The sequence below is a fragment of the Ambystoma mexicanum genome, chromosome 11, assembly GCF_040938575.1.
Source record: "Ambystoma mexicanum isolate Mex_15411 chromosome 11, UKY_AmexF1_1, whole genome shotgun sequence".
Classification (NCBI taxonomy): domain Eukaryota; kingdom Metazoa; phylum Chordata; class Amphibia; order Caudata; family Ambystomatidae; genus Ambystoma; species Ambystoma mexicanum.
The window spans coordinates 1,375,659,860-1,375,678,817 of record NC_090934.1 but is presented as its reverse complement, the minus strand read 5'-3'; the positions used below and the strand labels follow the sequence as shown (position 1 = coordinate 1,375,678,817).

General features: G+C 44.4%; 1 protein-coding gene across 7 annotated transcripts in view; it reads right to left on the bottom strand.

Annotated features, from left to right (window-relative positions):
- Positions 1-18,958, bottom strand: part of USP50 (ubiquitin specific peptidase 50) — a 433,978-nt gene that overhangs the window by 94,567 nt on the left and 320,453 nt on the right. For all 7 annotated transcript variants that reach the window (XM_069624962.1, XM_069624964.1, XM_069624959.1 and 4 more), the window contains one exon: positions 6,092-6,287. In XM_069624962.1, coding sequence (XP_069481063.1) covers positions 6,092-6,287 — 196 coding nt within the window. The remainder of the gene's footprint in view (positions 1-6,091; positions 6,288-18,958) is intronic.

Genomic DNA, 18,958 nt, shown 5'->3' with positions numbered 1-18,958 from the left:
TCGTCCCTCATGAGAAGAAAGGGGGGAATGTTGGGGAGTATGAAAATGTTGGGGGCTACAGCCCCATATAAAGAAGGCTTTCCTGCACAGTCCCTAAAAAGGTACTAGCAGCCATGCTTTAGTGAGCCATAATGCAAACACCTTATAGATGAACATAACCATGTATCTTTAAGTAGTTGCAGCATCATTTAACATTAGTTAGGGGAACATAGAATAAGTAGTCATAATAATAATGAATGACTGGAATCCTTTATATTAGCTGAATACACAGTTCATATAGGCCTCAATATCTAGTTATCCATTCAGGAAGCATGAAAACCTCTACCCCGTCAGCAGAAAACATTAGACAGACCCTTGCAGAAAGACACGCATATTTCAAGTTGCAACTTCTCAGAGTAAAAGACTAAATGCTGCACAGTGATTGGTTAAGGCAAAAGGGAGGAAGTATCTTCCAAGGCCTGAGTTGAGGTAGTGAGGTCATGAAAGTGAAGCTAAAGAAATATCAGACCCCAGAGCTTGTTAGGTAGAATTCTCATAAATGTGCTAATTCCCTTCACCTTAGAGACCCCCAGCAACTTCGATTTTGAGGACTTGATTTTTTTATCTGGAGAGAGTGTGACCCTTTTTTCCACTCTCTCATGTGTTTTGAAATGTGTTTTACTCTTGTGTTTTCTTTATGTATGGAGTTTAACAACTCCATAGGCATCATCTTTTCATTTATGTCACGCAGCACCCTCAGTGCAGTGGCACAGGGAAATCTTTTAGGCTTTCCCATGGTTTAAATACCTTCTTTGGGATAAACTACTGTTTCCCAGAATAAGTAAAGTGAAATTGACTTTACTAGTCTTTTTAAATTCCTAGACCCAGCACACCCTATTTTACAATTGAGTTCTGGAGGGGTTACTTAGTATCCCCTGTGTCTAGATACTCATGCAGCAGTCAGATGCTACCCTTTCCTCTCAGAATGGCTAGTGGCAGTGGTTTTACAATGGATTACCATGATTTTTCCCGACTGCGAACACCAGTAGTGTTAAATCGCGGGAGCCATGTTTTTCAAGATGGTGTCTGAGCCACCTCTGTTTAAACAGGTCCCGGTCTTCTTTTTTCACCATTTCTCTTTGGAAAGGTCCTTCTAGAGTTTGTCTCTGCGAGCTAAACTAGGGTTGGGCCCTTTGTTCCTTCGCCTTTGGTGGGCTTCAGGAGTGAAGACTGCCTTTGGCGCCCGAGTGTCAGGGTTGGGCAGGAAGTGAGGGAGGTGCCCGAAACTCCCTGTACTTAGTCTCATACAAGTCCCAAATGCACTCTGTGGGGATTGGCTGGCTGACAGGCAAGGACAGCCACCCTGCTGGGTGAGCGACAGCTACGCTGGAATGAATGGCAGAGAACTGAATAAAATGCAACTCTCTTGGCTTGGAAGGCAGAGTCGACCACTGGAATAAAAGAACCGAAGACGTGCTTGAAGAGGGTGGCTGCTGCAACTCCTGGACCATTGTTTTGCCCGGTGAAGCCCTGCTGCAGGTCCGAATTGCCAAGTTCATCTCGACAGAGAAGCCCTACAAGGACGACTTCTTCCTTTGAGTTGGTGGGACCAATCAACTCGACACTAAGCCACCTAGATACCAATCTCTGAGCTGGTTGTATTTTCCTCAGAGTGCTGCAGGAAAACTGAATAACCAGGGAGAGGGACACCAGCTTGTGTTCTTGACTACAGCTACCGGAATTGAAGATTTAGCAGTTGCCAGCTTTTTGACCAGTCTCAGTCCAGTGCACGAGTCCCCCGACATCCTCCCTCTTGTCCCCACAACTGAGGCTCAAGAACAGTGAGATCTGCAGGAACTGCCAGGAACAGAAGTCATCAGCTGCATCTTTTTCTTCATTTGTAAGGTACTGTAAAATCAGACTGAGAGTGCCTACCTCTCGCGGTGAAAGTGCTTGAAACTTTCGCAACTCACAGGCCTAATCAGCTTGTGACCCAACATATGATTCTTCTTCCTACAAACTATTCCTTAGAACGTTTGCAGAGACATTTCTGTGTATCTACCAGAACTGCTTTATCCTAGCCAAGACTTTAGCCCATTGACTTTGGCCTAGCCTATTGAATTGAATTGACTCTTCTGGTGAACTCTAAATATTTGCACTGTCTAAGAATAACTGTAACCTTTCATTTTTTAATAATCTTTGCCTTTTTACTCATTTTGAAAAGTATTTCTAAAATAGTTAAATTAATAAGTATTTATCAAAGAAACCTTGAGTGTAAGAGTTTCCTTGAACACTTGTGATTGTAGACCTCTGTGTAACATCAATACGGCTCACATTCTCCTCTTGAGATAAGCCTGGCTGCTCAGCTCTGCTACCAAAACTGTGTAGTACAGACTTATACCAAAGGTTGGTTTTGCTTACATCTTTAATCCTAGTTGTGTATAGTGGTCCCAAAGGATACTGCATATAAACTTTTCCTAAAAGAGCTAAAGGACAGAACCCTGCACACTGACTGGTCAAAACATATCGGCTTAGCCGAGTTCCCAAGCCAGTATTCAACACTGTCCTCTGTAGGATAAATTGCATTATCAGAGCACCAAGTGCTAAGAAAGAAGTTATCAGTGATTTCCATGGAAATTCTTGAATAGCTCTCATAACATGTACATAATAGCAGCAAGAACAACTTTATGAAATTGCAAGTTATACGAATGCACGTACATATACATATATATGTACATACACACACATATCCAAGCTCAACTACATCTACAACTCATTCAGGCATTGATGAAGACCAACTGGATGTGCCTCAATGGAGGGAAAACTGAACTCACGGTCTTTGGTTCCCCTCAAACCCAAGCCAAACTCGATCCAGCCTATGCAGCTTTTAAAATCAAAAGCACAACAGTGAAGGTCTCAGACAAAGTAAAGACTCTAGGTGTATACTTACAAGCCTCTCTAAGACCAGATGTGCACGTTGCATATCTCAAACAAACCTGCCGGTACCACCAAAAACTGCTGAGCCAAATTAGACCTCACTTAAGTCTGCAAAACTGCTCTACCATCGCTAGAGCCATCATCCTATCTAGCATAGATTATGTTAGGAGCCAGCAATAAATGCATCAATCAATGCCAAATTGTTCAAAGCAATGCTGTAAGGACAATCACGGGTAATGGAAAAGGGATCATATTACCAACGAGAGAAAAGCCCTCCATTGGCTATCAATTGAAGATCGAATCACCTTCAAGTCTATGCCCCTGGGTCACCACTTTATACACGGAGCGGCCCCCAAATATCTGAGAAACCAAATCAGCCTATACGTGCCTGGTCGGACCTTAGGGTCCAAAAACAAAGGACTTGTCAAAAAGGACATACAAAAAAAGCAAACGGACAGGGCTGTGTGTTCCCTACCAGAGCCACCGCTAAATGGAATGAACTTCCATCTCATCTCAGACTTGAACCAATCTACCTCAAGTTTCGAAAGGACTTGAAAACGGTTCTGTTTAGATGAGCCAGCACCTACCCGACCTTCACCCCTCCGGACCATTGTACCCGTACGTCCCATCTTCTATCTGTTGTCTAAGTCTCCTTGTTAAGCACCGCGATGCCTGTGGGCTGCAGTGCTCTAGAAACATATAAATAAAATAAATAAATAATTGTAAGGGAAGGAAGTTTGCAAGGAGGAAGGAACCAGCGCATAGGGTCAAAAGCAGGACAGATGAAAGCATGAGAAAGGAAAGACGTGTAAGTAATGTTTCCAACGACGAGTCACAAAAATGTACTGGAAATAAACAGTCCACAATGATGGGAACGTTAAGATCATGCCAATCGCTTAGGTCAATGGGAAAGTATGTGAAAGCTATGATTTCAGTGTTACACTGTCACACCTCACATAGGGATTGGTCGAAAACTACTTAATCATTCACACCACACTTAATCCTCCTAGAAAAGTCAATTGCAAGTCAAAATCAAATAAAACAAGTTTTGGAGAGTGTCAGCCAATTAGTAAATGTGTGAAAGGAGACATACTCAATGCAAATTAATGAGCAGGTTAATATTTGATTAAATCATGAGGACAGAATAGACCGATTGAGTTAGGAAATGTATGGAAGTACCTATACTGCAAATGAAGATGACCAATGGAAAACTTGGAATGTGTAATCAAATTGTAACATTTTTTGTCTTTTCTGTAATGTGCTATATAACCGGACATTTTACAATTTGTAATTGAACATCTTTAAGATGTTTCCCTGCCTAGGCTGTTATAATAATGTTTTGTATCTCTCATATCTCATGCATTCATTTTTTGGCTCTTTTGGATTTGCCTTACACTCCTCTTGCGGATGACAGTTCACAAGATAGTTTGTTGGTGGTTATGTACAATTATAGACTTAATGAAAGCGGGAAGGGGGATATATTAATGTTGAGGAAGATTACAAGACCCAACACCACAACTGAGGTCCCACTGTAGGGAAATTCAGAATAGCCATGTATCAAACACGGTAACCAATTCTTCGCAAGCGACAATGCGCTAACAAAATATCAGCCTCCAGGCATTAAGCAGAGGTCACCAGATAAAAGTATTTTCAGCAAAGTTATGGAGGGTGATGTAATAGAGAACGTTCAATAGACTGATTAGTGGTGTGTCTATGCTCGTTTGTAGATCAACAAATGGAACCCAGAAATTCTGCACCTGAGGTTCAGCAAATTGAGATCTGGCTGTTTGATATTTTTGTCCACTTCCCCCTTGGGTTGTCCAGTCTGTTGCTGGTAGTTAAAAGCTGCAGGTTGGACATTCCAGTCGGGTTAGTGAGGTTCAGCAACCTCAGCAAGACTGAAGAACTATGACCTGACAGTTGCAACTGGTTGGAGCTGGCTTTGAAAGTTGGTCAACATTCAGAGCAACATGTGAAGTATATGCGGTTGTCATAGCAGGAGTCGATGGAACTGTTGAGGTGATGCAGCCACTGCTGCAGGAGTAGCAGCGATGATCTTTGTGGCACAGGAGGCTCAGGTGCCAACACGCTCGTACATGCAATAGCACCGGTCCATAATTAATGTACTCACCAATGTAAGTGTTCAGCAATATCTGGAAAGGTGCTTATCGCTAAATACCAAATTCCTCTTAACTTGAACGCTAACAGAATACCAAGTGCTCGTATACATAGCATTGCTAGATGACAACGGACAGAAAGTTAATTAAGAAATGCAGACCAGACAATCGATTCCAAACAAACCTATCTATACTACTGGGGCCTGCAACCAGACTCTTTTTCTAATCTTTCAGAGTTGATGCTCCCGTAAATTGATGGAACACTGCTGTGAATTGGTTTCTGATACTGGAGATATAATGCCTATGGCACCTGCGGTTTTGCATGTATAGGTTGTATAAGGAGAGAGAGCAGGAAACGTGGGCATACAGTTTGGATATTCACAATAACTTGTTTTTATAGATTAAGTGTTGTCTTCAGTTAAAGTGGAACATTGAAAAAATAAATAATGTGTTGTAATTCACTCAGTTCCTTTATTTAATATCTTTGATGATAATGTTCCCCTCTCCAACCAGCAAAGTTCAACAGCTGGACAGACCAGTGAACTGCACTACAGTCAGCCTCACAACTCCTTTAGGAAAGAAAACCTATGTGATGGGTATTTTTTCTATTTTTGAAAAATACATTCTAGTGGCCTTGCAGTTGTTTTGGACGACACCTCTCAACAGCCTTAGCCAGCAGATTCAATGGTGATGGACATTGGGAGTTGAAGTCCAAATCTACTGTAGAGTTGCATGTTTCAGACTCCTCTTACTGATGGCAGTTCACAAGATAGTTTGATGGTTGTAATGTACGATTATAGACTTAAGAAAGCAGGAAGGGGGATATATTAATGTTGAGGCAGATTGCAAGACCCAAGACCTCAACCAAGCTCCCACTGTAGGGAAATTCAGAATAGCAATGTATAACACACAGTAACCAATTCCTCGCAAGCGACAATGTGCTAACAAAATAAGTTAGTTTCAAAAAGGGGTGGTAAATAGCAAATTTTACAACGTATACATGTTGCAAAACATAACATATATGTAGTCATAGGAAACGATCTAACTGTTGTGCTTACTTTTTTTAGATCTTCATGGAGTCCATTGAGGGTGTAAATCAAGAACTCTTGGGCATCCTGCTGAGTCCTCTTTCCGAAGGATGGGTGCAGGTTACTAAACGCTGACCAAAATGCATCAGGTGATACATGTGAGACATCACCAAACCACATATCCGTCATCACACTTCCGAAGGCATTAGCAAGGTCTCCCCTTCCCCTATAAATAGAATATGTATTTTATTTGAAATGAAAAATATACAAACTGCCACAATTATTACTTCAAAGAAGGTAAATATAGTTATGCAATTAAATACGTGGTCCAAGAATAATCGGTCAGATTTGGAAAGTAGACGTGATTCGCTTAGAGAAATGTGAGTGCCCAGCATGCCCGTAAAGTGATTTACATATGCGTAATTTAGAGTATGAATATTAGACCCACATGAATATTTAATGTGACTGCAAAAATGTGTTAACTCAGGGGAGTGTCAATGGAATGACCTACAGCAGCCATCGCAGATTAAGGTGTACATCCATGAAGAAGTGCATGCCACGGCAGCAGTGTGTTGATTCACAAAACAGGTGCACAAGTTCTTCTTCCACGTCCTCTGGGTGGAAAGCAGTTAGTCTTGTGACTCAGATATATTTCCATGCATACATTGGGGAAATGTGTAATTTCCACATGTAGTGTCATTCACAAAGCACTCCTCAACATCACCCTCGCCAGCAAGGGTTTGCCAACCTCTGCTGTGGCTCAGCTACCCCCTCAATGGGGGACAGTAACTTGTCGAGATGCGCGCAATAGGTCTTAGCTTCACCCTATAACATGTGCAGTCGCCCAGGGCTCCATCCTATCATCAGTCATCTTCAGCCTCTACATGTCGTCACTGGGTGAACTCCTGTCCTCCAACCTCAGCGACAGGATACACTGACATGCTGATGAAACCCATCGCTATCAAATGTTCAACAGAGTGCAGGACATCTAAAGAATTAAATACTGCTTTCCCCTCATACATGCCTGGTCTCTAACTTGCCTCACATTTCTTGATTGCCATTTGTCCCACACTATCGTCTATGGCACTGGTGCTGTGGGAGTCGCAGACTGCCTTCATAGTCTTTGTCCTGTCCTGCATCACATTTCTTGTGTGCCACATGATGTTTGTCCTGCATTTTACCACTTGTCTAGCGATTGATCGCTGCTGTACTGTTCTGAACTGGTGCATGGTACTTCTGTTTTCTTTCACATGCCTTCCTCTTCCAGTTTTTCACCTCAAGACGGTGAGCCCTTAACAATGGTGGTGCCATTCACTTCCTGCCTTGTCCTTGATTCCTATGTCCTTGATTTACTTTCTCTACAGATGCCTTTACTGCAGGGTCCAGGTAATTGCACTGGATACAGTACTTCAATGTCCTTATTGTGGCCACAAGCCTATCTGGTGATAAAAAGAGGATGGGTCTGCCTGTGCAGCGTTTGGACCTAAAGGTATTCAACATTGTATTTGAATTCCAAGAGGATATGACTGACACCTATGACAACTCTAAAACAGAGTTAAAACTGAGTTTAGACGAGCACTTTACCACTAAGGAAAATGTTGGCTATGAACATTTTTTATTCCATCCTGCAAACTGAAGGTGTAACTATGGGCAGTTTTGTGAGGTGACTCAAGGCCAACATAAAGTGCTATGGATTCCATCCATACCAGCGGTCTACAATCTGCAGATCTCCAGATGTTTTGGACTACAGCCGTCATGAGCCTTTAACAGTAACTATGTTGGCTAGGGTTGCAGTTTGAAACATAATGAGAGCCAAAAATTGCACAGAGCCTGGACCTATACTCTTGTGATGAAGCTCTCAAGTTGCATGTTAGTGTGTATCATCAGTTTTCAGGAAGAGGCTGCAATCGCACATGCTTTGTTGACAGCCGACATGCAAACTCAGGTCATGGGCTGCTTGCTCTTTGCATATGTGCAACCTGAGGGACTATGCAAACCAAACAGGACTATCAAGCCACAGAAGCCTGCATGACAGGATCGCTGCAGGTGTGGAATGAACTATCCATGCTGAGGGTACGATTTGTATTGAGAAACATTTTCCTTTGCTACTTAAACAGTCCAGGAAAAATGAAAGGGTATCAAATCAGACTGCATATTGATGGATCAGTGAAGCCCATGACTCGATACTACAGATTAGGCATGTAATGGTCAGAGGTGTTGGTAGGGCGGGGCTAAGGGGGCTATAGGCCCAGGTCTTTTGGTTTTAGCCCTGGATAGAAGCTCACGGGCTACAACCAAACGGCTAGCTAGCCCTGAGCCCGGACAGTCACGACATTAGCGTAGCCCTGGATCTTTTCCAGACCTAGCAACACCCCTTGTTACCGTATACCAGTATAAATACAGTGCACCCCTTCAAAAAACATATAAATCGTCACTTTGTTCCTACCGGTTTACCGTATTGGAGCCGCCTGCTATTGCTAAATGTGCTTTTAAATCAGTGGCTGCAGTATGGCATGGCTTTGCGGCGTCTGCTCGGACTGCCTCCTTTGGACAGATTCACACTTCCAGACATGCAGAAAGATTAGACCACTTTCATCCAATTTACTTGTACAACCTCCCCGGGACCCCCCAATCTGCATAGGTCATAAATCTATTTGCTCAGCAGACATGCTGCAAAGTCACAGGTAAGGTCTAATTGGCCCAGGTCACAGGATCATAGGAGGAGCCGGCCAGAAGATCTCACGCTTGTTCAGGCAGACAAGCGTCAAAGTGAGCATTGCATTTAATTTTCCTTTTGTTCATGTATGACATTAATGAAGTGCAAAATAAACGTTGAGTCGAGAGCAGCCAGGATCCAGTAGCACTGTTGCTAAACAAACATCCTTGCAGCAGGCACGTAAATGTGTCGATTTTACCCGAAAGCATGAGTCAGTAGGGCACATAATCAGCAATGAGTAGAAAAAACTTGCCTCTAGTGACACGTGGGAGGCTGGGTCTTACTTGGAGCGAGCTGCTTTGCTTGGATTGAGAAACCTGGTAAAGATTTCAAGTGCCCAGGATCGGATTGTGTGAGCACTGGGCTCAGTCTGCCTTTCAGTGCTGCAAGCTTGTAGTAAGTAAAGTGCTTTCTGGCCCGTCGCTGCATGCTGGACTTCAGTATTGTTCAGACCTAAAATGAGTTGGACTCGCAGTATAGGTGGCCTGGGTGGGGTGGGGCAGGCTTTGCTAAAGGCTATAATAGCTGTCACTGCTGAATATTCTATGGTCAGTACCTACTATAATTCGACAATTACATGTGTGCAGCAACAAATACAAGTTTAACGCCTTGGAGGAATCGTGTTCTCTCTAACAATACCCGTTTAAAGCATGTATTAAAGGTTTTACCTCCTTCCCTATATATTGCTAACTTTTTTATGCATAGCTTTTTACAGCACTTAGCTGTAGAATTTGAATTTAAAAAGAAAAAAATTAAACGTATAACATTGTAGATTAAAGATTTCCTCTTCATAAACCTGTTTCAAAGAGCTTGCGTTTGTAGAGGAAGATTCTGACATTCTGACACGTGACAACACCCGGTGAGAGACATAAACGGCCCGCGGTAGCGGGCGTGTAGTTATGGTTATTTTGCTAAACCCATAGGAAGAGCACTTTTTAGGCGGCTTATAACTTCGCTCCCGCTAGAGGAATCCTCACCAAACTTTGCAAAAAAAGTATATGGGCCACTCTGTATTTGTTCGGCAAGTTGGGTGAGGTTTCGTGTAGGGGGGAAAAGTGATAGACTGATGTGCAAAGGGATATTTCCCATCTGTGAAAGGTACAGTGAGCTAAAGTGTGGGTGCAGACTCTAGAGTGGGTACCTTCCCAAAGAACAGGCCAGTTTTGCCATGTTCGTTCTCATAGAGGAGCACCCATGACCAATTTATGATTTTTTGAAGGGCCTTAGGTCTAGTGACCCTAAGTTTCCCAGGGTCATCCAGACGTGGACCCTTTGCTCACTGTGCTCAGAGAGGCACAGCTCCACCTCACTGATGATGCCCAACAAGGCTCAAACACTTGTATGGGGTTGCTGTTGGTACTCTTGTTCAGAGGGGAATTGCCATAGCATTTCGGTGCTGGATTGCCCATGTGGGCGGGACAAAGACTGATATGCAAATGAATATTTCCCATCTGTGAAAGGTACAGTGAGCTAAAGTGTGGCTGCAGTCTCTAGAGTGGGTACCTTCCCAAAGAACAGGCCATTTTTGCCGTGTTTGTTATCATAGAGGAGCGTCCATGACTAATTTATGAGTATTTGTTGTACGGCAGGAGATGGTGCAGTGAGAGGTTGAGGTTGTGCAGTGTGGCCACAGGGTGAAGTGTTTCTATACTGTGAGTATGGAAGAGGGTATGGTTGAAGAGCACCTTATATGTGCTTGGTTACTCTGCTGTGTGCAGATTTGTTGAAGTATGCCCAATGTTGTGAAGATGTTGTGGTTGGGTTGGCAGTGACACAATACTTTGTGAATGGCAGTGGGTGTTATGATCCCAGTTAGTGGACATAATCCTCATTCAGGCTTTCAGGCTAGGCCAGGAACATTACATAAACCAGCAGGTCAAGAGTGGGTGTTAGCCTGGCACACATGGCATTTACATCATTCTCAGGATACACTTCCATAAACTATTGTGATGTTTTACAGTAAATTCCATACACTTAACATGGCCGCTGCACGATTCATTCATAAGTTGCAGCACGTTCTATTCATATTGCAGAGGGAGGTATTTAAGCCACGCCTCTGCTGGAACGCACGCTTTGTGTCTGATCCGCTGACAGCGGGTAACGCTACGAGCGTTTCTCCTCACAGAACCTGTAAAAGGGGATAATAGAGACATTAGCTTTACAGCAAATTACAGAGTTCAACAGTTATTAGAAAATACTTACTTGACCAAGGTTATCTCCGAAGCGATTATCTTCCGTCAGAGGTTTTACTCCCAGTCGTGCACAAAACATTTGATTCTAGAAACTCTCACATGCCAAGTCCCGGCACATTCAGTCAAAAGAAAATAAATTGTCTGAATTACATTAGCACTACACTTATCACATAGATTAGTGGGATAGAGATCACTAAAACGAGTATGGAGGATTTCCATAGTAGTAGGCAATAGATTAAGCCTTAGTCTTAGAAAATCCATCCGTGTTCTTGCATCTGCCGATTTCTTCAAATATTGCAGCATGAGGAACCTTGGTTTATCTATTGGCGAGGAGGATGCAGACAGTTTGGCTTTCCTCATTTTATCCGTAGTTGTTATCATGTCCATCCGATGTAAACTTTCCTTTGTTTTTGAAGGATTGTGAGTAAGTATATCAGCATCTGAATCAGATAGTGTAAGCAATTCAACACACTTAGCCCTCAAGATATTTAATAGTAGAGTAGAGGATTTAAACATGGCAACAGCTACGACCGCTTAGAGGGATGACTTCGGAGGTGCCAGGATCAATTGGTAACAAGAAATCCATTTCCATTCCAACCAATTTTTCAGGGAGCTAAGACCAAGCTCAAATCTTAAGCAGGAGATCGGGACAGAGTCTGGGAGGCCCAAGGACTTCTTCCAGATTTTACTTTTAATCTTGTCCCAATCCACATGATACGCCAATAAATTACATTCCATACCAAATATAAGAACTGGTACAACTTTGCCCACATAACATTTTATAAGCGGCAAAAGTGAAAAGAACAAGTTACTTACCAACTGGTAACGTTATTTCGACTGCATGTTCTTCCAACGTATTCCTCATCTTAGATGTATTCCATCCAGTTTTAGCTGCTTCGGCAGAGGGCGCCGTGCGTCGATGTCGTTGAGTCGAAGTCCCTCGAAGACCTCCATCGAGGGTGACGTCATTGGGTATACAAGTAGCACGTGCGGCGCCCGTTGGCCTCAGTTCTGTTTTTCCCCTCTTGCTCTGTTGTATAGATAGTGTAGGTAGCCAGGTGTCAGCCTTGCGAGAGTTGAAGTGGCATTAACCCGGAAAATCTACAGAGGGGTAGGATGGGAGGGCGATGAGGAATACGTTGGAGGAACATCCAGTCGAAAGAACATTACCATTTGGTAAGTAACTTGTTCTTCGAATGGATTGTGTCCTCCAACGTATTCCTCATCTTAGATAGACTTCCAAAGCAGTGTAGAAAGCTCTCTGGAGGAGGGAGTCGATTTTTAATATTATTATATAGCCGAATATAGCACTGCTTTATATAAAGCAAGTTCTTTAGACTTGGAAGCATCCAGACTATAGAATTTAGAAAATGTGTGCAGCGATGACCAAGTTGCTGCTTCACAAATAGATTTGATGGGAACACCTCTTTGAAGGGCTGTCGAAGAGGTTATGCCTCTGGTAGAATGGGCCCTTAAATCTTCTGGTGGATCTTTTCCCACCAATCTTTAGCTTTCTGAAATGCAAAGCACAATCCAACGTGCTATGGTTTGTTTTGACACTGATTGACCCAATTTCATTCCGGTATAGCCAATGAAAAGTTGATTGTCCACTCTAAGCTTGGAAAGCCTAGAAATGTAAAAGCTTAGAGCTCTTCTCAGGTCCAGCCTGTGCAATCGTTACTCCTCCTTACTGGGATGAGGTGAAGGATAGAACGCGTGCAGAATGATTTTCTGATTTAAATGGAAATCAGACACAACTTTAGGTAGAAATTAGGGTTTAACCCTCAATACCACTCTGTCCCTGTGGAACACAGTGTAGGGTAGCCCAAAAGACAGTGCCTGCAATTCGCTCACTCTTCTTGCAGATGTTAAAACAACCAGGAAAGCGGTTTTCAATGTTAGTAATCTTAATGGACAAGTGTGCAAGGGTTCAAAAGGGGCACACATTAAACACTTTAGAACCAGATTAAGGTCCCAAACTGGGACTTGGAAAGGAGAAGGAGGGAACACATTGGTGAGTCCCTTTAAGAATTGTATTATCAAAGGAATTTTAAAGTAGGAACATTCCTCCGAAGAGCGCTTGAAAATGGAAAGCGCTGCAAGATAACCTTTAATGGTCCCAACATTGAGGCCTCTATGTGCCAGGGACAAGAGGACGGACAGCACTTCTGGGATAGAACATAGAAAAGAATCAACATTCATTTCACTGCACCAGTTGCAAAACTTCTTCCAACGGCAACGGTACAGAGATGTTGTTGCGGGCCTTCTTGCCAAAAGCAAGACCTCCATGAAGTCATCTGGAAGGTCCCAATCCTGGTATCTCAGGCTTTCAGATAGCAAGCATGAAGGTTGAGAGTCTTGACCTCTGGATGGAGAACCTGGCCCTCCATTTGTGAAAGAAGGTCCTCTCTCTGAGGAAGACGTAACGGAGGGCAGATGGACATGTCTAGAAGGTCCGGGTACCACGTTCTCCTGGCCCAATCCGGGGCAATTAGGATCATGCGGTTTCCGAATCGTCTCAAGCTCATGATGACTTGAGGAATGACAGGAATTGGAGGGAACGCGTATAGCAGTGGAAAGTTCCACTCCACCACAAACACGTCCCCTAGGGCTCCACTTGGGGGAAATTCCCTTGAGTAATACTTTTCGCACTTCCGGTTGATTCCGGTCGCAAACAAGTCTACCTGAGGGGTGCCCCAAAGGGTGAAGATCTCCTGAAGGACTTCCTGAGCCAGTTCCCACTCGTGGGACACTGTACTCTGCCGGCTCAGAGCGTCCGCTGTCCTATTCTCTACTCCGGCTAGATGAACTGCTGTTAAGGAGATTTGTTCTTGAATTGCCCAATACCAGAGCCACATTGCCTCTCTGCACAGAGGTAGTGACCCTACACCTCCTCTTTTGTTCAGATAATGCATGGCCAATGTGTTGTCCGTCATCAGAAAATTCTTTCCTCTGACAGATGGAAGAAAAGCCTTCAGCGCTAGTCTGATTGCTCTCAGCTCTAAAAGGTTGATGTGTAGTTTGGACCCGATGGAGACCAACGACCGCTGATTGTTAGATCGTTGGCATGAGCTCCCCACCCCATGAGTGAGGCATCCGTCACTACTGTAATCGCCGGCCATGGTTGCCAAAAATGTTCTCCTTTAGAGTGTTCTCTGTGCAAGTCCACCACAGAAGATCCTGCCGAACCTTGTTCGGAATTTGAACGAGATCCGTCATTTGACCTGAAAATCGGGACCATTGAGTGTTTAGAGCCCATTGAAGGGATCTCATCCTCAGGCATGCTTCTGGCACTAGGAAAATGCAGGTTGCCCTGAGGCCGAGCAACCTCAAGAAGTCATAGGCCTTGAGATTTTGGGCATTTTGGAATTTGGAAACCATCTGAAGAATGTCTTGAGCCCTCGACTTGGCAGGCGAGCTCTTTCCCAAGGATGTGTCTAATACATCCCCTATGTACTGGAGCTGTTGGGAAGGTGTAATGTGTGACTTCTTGGAATTGAGGAAGAAGCCCAGTCTATGGAGGAAGTGGCAGGTGACTTTCAGATGATCCAGGGCTTGTTCGGCAGAACGTGCCCTGATCAACCAATCGTCCAGGTAAGGGTAGATGTGAATCCCCCCTCTCCTGAGGTGCGCTGCCACCACTACCATTAACTTGGTGAAGACCCTCAGGGCAGAAGTCAACCTGAATGGCAGAACTCAAAACTGATAGTGCAAATCGCCAACTACGAACCTCCGGTATTTACTGTGCTTGAGATGGATTGACACATGAAAATAAGCATCCTGGAGGTCCAATGACACCAACCAATCCTGAAGTTGAAGGGCCTGAAGGATCTGAGAAAGAGTGACCATCTTGAACTTGTCCTTCCTGAGGAGCTTGTTCAAGCCTCTTAAGTTAAGGAGGGGTCTCAGTCTTCCGTCCATTTTTAGGAATCAAAAAATATGGGGAGTATCATCTCTTGTTCCATTTCGCTACATGTACTGGTTCTATAGCACCTCTAGCAGGGTTAAGACTTCCTGCTGTAGGAGCGGGTCTGGCAACTTCAAAGAGTGTATCCCTGGTGTCTAATGCTTTGAGGTTGCATTAGAAAAGGAAGGCAGTAACCTTGGGCTATTATTTCTAGAGCCCAAACATCTGAAGTAATGGCTCGCCATTCTTGCAGATGCTGTGACAGCCTGCATCCCACAGGTGTCTTGTGTTGCAAGTCCTCAAAGTGGTTTTGTGGTGGTTGCTGCAGCTGCTGATGGTAAAGAGGCTGCAGCTGGGGCTGGCTTTGCACGTTTTCCGCGTCCACCACAAGTGGCTTTTTTCTGGCCTCTTTGACTGGCTATTCATCTAGCCTTTCCATATGAGGAGTAATAACGATAGGATCGTCCCTCCAAGATTGTCCTGATGCATGAAAAGGCTGAGGTTGCCTAATAGCAGCTCCTAAAGATTTGGCAGCTGCTTTTGAGGCCTGCAACCTCTCAAGGCTCTCATCAGCCTTGTTGCCAAAAAGGTGAGACCCGTCAAAGGGCATGTTCAATTGACGCTTTTGCATGTCTGGTGCGAAACACGAGTTTCGCAACCACGCAAATCTGCGCATTAACGTGCTAGTGGCCATGGACCTGCTCACACTATCTGCAGTGCCCAATCCAGACTGAAGGGATTCCTGCATGGCCTCCTTTCCATCTCTAATGATGGCTACGAATCCTTCCCTTTCTTCCCCTTCTGATATGTGCTCCGCCACCATTGCAACGCACTCCCACAGAGTGTACGGAAATTTTTCCAAGGCACGTGTGGAGTTGGCCGATTTTAAGGCCATAGTCCCAGCTGAAAATACCTTGCGCACCCAACGATCCACACGCTTGTCTTCCATATCCGGAGGGATGGAAGGATACGCCACCTTATATGAAGCTGTGGCTGCCTGGACCACCAGACTCTCAGGAGTAGGTTGTTTGGGCAGATAGCCGGAGTCGCTACTGGAAGGGCGGTATTTTGAAGTGAGGGACTTATTCACTGGAGGAATAGAGTCCAGAGTCTCCCAATTTTTGGCCACCCTATTTTGTAAGGCTACATGGAAGGGTAAAATCGGATCTTCGGTGGGACCATGATCCAATATATCGGTCAGATCATCCTGGATGAACTGAGTTGGTGGTCTAGCCCATCCTAAATATTCAACCACCTTTGTCATTAGCTGCCTGTATGAGGGACTGGCATATTCCCCAGGTTCTGTCCTGCCAAAATCTGTTTCAGGTGAAGTGTCAATTCCACTATGCAAGGTTTCCACCAGATCTCTCATCTGCCTTCCTTAGAAATCAGGCATTCTGGGACATTTGGGGTGCCATATTCCAGGCCAAAAAGAACATCCTCCTCCTCAGACCTCTCTTGTTCTTCAAAAATTGAAGTTAAGGATTTGAAAAATTCTTTCCTTGGAAGAGGTTTAAAAATGTTTTCTGGGAGAGGTGTAGCAGTAGAGACTGGAGGCTTAACAACCTTTGCATCTTTTTCTTTTGCTGTTATTTTGAATTGGAGCCTTTGAAACATTTGGCGCCGAAGGCTTCGGGGTCGACAAGAGTGTCAATGGCATCGATGACGCCGACGAAATAGTGGTCGTCGACGGAGCCGGCTTTGAGGGCATGGAAATGCTCTTCGAAGGCTCGCCCTTCGAGTTGTGTCGGGTTCCGGATGGCGTTGATGACCTCGAACGGTCGACTCGACTCAAGCGATCTTTTCCGCTCTGGGTCCTGGAGGGTTCCCAATCTTTTCTCCTTTGATCACCCGGGCTCGAGGGTGCGCGAGTGTCAGAACGGTAACGCTCCCAGCCGGCTTCTGAGGAAGGCGCAGACTGAGGCTTAGCCTTTTCAAACACCTCCATCATTTTAAATCTGAATGCTTCCCATTCTTCGGAGGAAGAATGTTTTGTGAGGCATTTCATTCTTTTGGGGGATTTATCTGAGGACGAGGTGGAAGGGGACCAGTGTCGTCGAAGGCGAAGAGTGGTGTGAACCACTTTGGGACCTAGACCAATGCTTTTTTCTTTCGCTTCGAGGAGATTTCTCCTTACGAGACCTCGACTCGACGCTAGAGGCTTTTCAGTCAGGTTTTCGACCTACCTGCAGTTTTCCCTTCCTCTCTCGCAAGGCCTTCCCCGTCATTGCCTGACACTTCGTACAGGCCTCCATGTCGTGGCCTTCACCGGGACCCTACAGACATTCTCGGTGCGGATCTGTGATGGAAATTTTCAAACCGCAGGATTTACACTTTTTGAACCCTGAACGCGGGGTAGTCGGGGTTGACGACGAGGACATTCTCGAATATCGCTACACAATAACTGCGTCACAGAACTACTCGAGCGCGACGAGTCTCCGAAGCAACACGTACTGCGGAAAAACTGAACTGAAGCCAATGGGTGCCGCGTGTGCTACTTGTATACCCAATGATGTCCCCCTCGACGGAGGCCTTCGAGGGACTTCGACTCGACGACATCGACGCACGGCGCCTTCTGCTGAGAACACATTTTCTGAAGTAGCTAAAGCTGGATGGAATACATCTAAGATGAGGAATACGTTGGGGGACACAATCCATTCGAATGTACAGTACTGGAGGCAAATTTTCTTCATCTGAGAGACCAGATTAACTACCTTTAGGTCTATTGCAGATAGAAGTTCAAGCTTAGTTGGAAAAGCATTGATTTTGGAGCCCAGATAAATCACCGCCTTAGAAGGGGGAATTGTCAAGTTATCTAAGTGCCAGAGAAAGGGTTTAATCTTCCTTAATGGTTGTTTGAAGATAATAATCTTTGATTTTTCTGGGTTAATTTTTAAATCATTGACATTTGTGTACTCCACCAATGCATTCAAATAATGCTGCAATCCGACTTGCGTCTGATCAAAGACCACAATGCCGTCGGCATATGCCAACCAATTAATCTTCTGTTTACCAAGTCTGGGAGCCGCCAAGCCAGAAGTCCCCAACAGTTTGCTAAGTCTGACAGATAGAAAATAAAGAGGACTGGTGCTACCAAACAACCTTGGCAAACACCCCTCTCTATCTGAATAGATTGGAACAGAACCCCCAGTTTAGACAACCGCACTCTTAACGAGGATCCTTCATGTAATTCCACTAAGATGGAAAGTAGCGAGTCTGGGATCCCCCACAGCTTTAGTTTTTCCCACAGTCTATTTCTATTAATGGAGTCAAAAGCCTGCGAGAGATCCACCTAGGCTCCAAACATTGGGGGGTGCCATTTGCAATAGAATCTGAACACAAGCAACCCAGAATTAATGTGTTGAAGGAAGTGGAGAGTCCCCTCCTAAAACCAGTCTGCTGATTCGGTATGAAGCTTTTGGCCTTTGCCCATTTCTCTAGTTCTGCCAATATAAGGCCAGTGAAGATCTTCCCATCGGCATCTAGAAAGGAAATGGGCTGATAATTTGAAGGGATTAATCTATCCCCCTTTTTTACAGATGGGAATCAAAATGGATCTTCTCCATGAGTCAGGAGGGAGTCTTGTCAATAAGACATTGTCAAACAGGATCTTTAGAACCTTTGACCAAAGTACAGGGTTCTGCTTTAAAAACGCATTTCTCAAGCCATTCGGCCAGGCGGCCCTCGAGGAGGAAGATTATTTTATTAGAGTTTCAATGTCCTCACTGGTTTAATTTAAGGACCACTCAGAAGTACGAACTGATTTAGTAGCCTGGCAACCTAGTGAGCCATAGAGACCAGAGAAATGATTAATCCAGGTAGACTCCTGTATAACCGTTTCTTGCTGGTCCAGATTGAACCCCCTCAATGGACCCACAATCGACCAGAAATTTCTAGAGTTTTTGGCACAGAGAGCACTTAACATTTGCTCCCCTTTTCTTTGTTCTCTCATAAATTTCTCAGAGCGTAACCAGTTTCTTTGGAAGTTATTTAATGCTTTTAATTCAAAATCCAAGTGATCAGGATCCCCTATATTTGTTTTAAGAAGCATCTTTGCCATCGAATACATTTTTTCCTTTTAT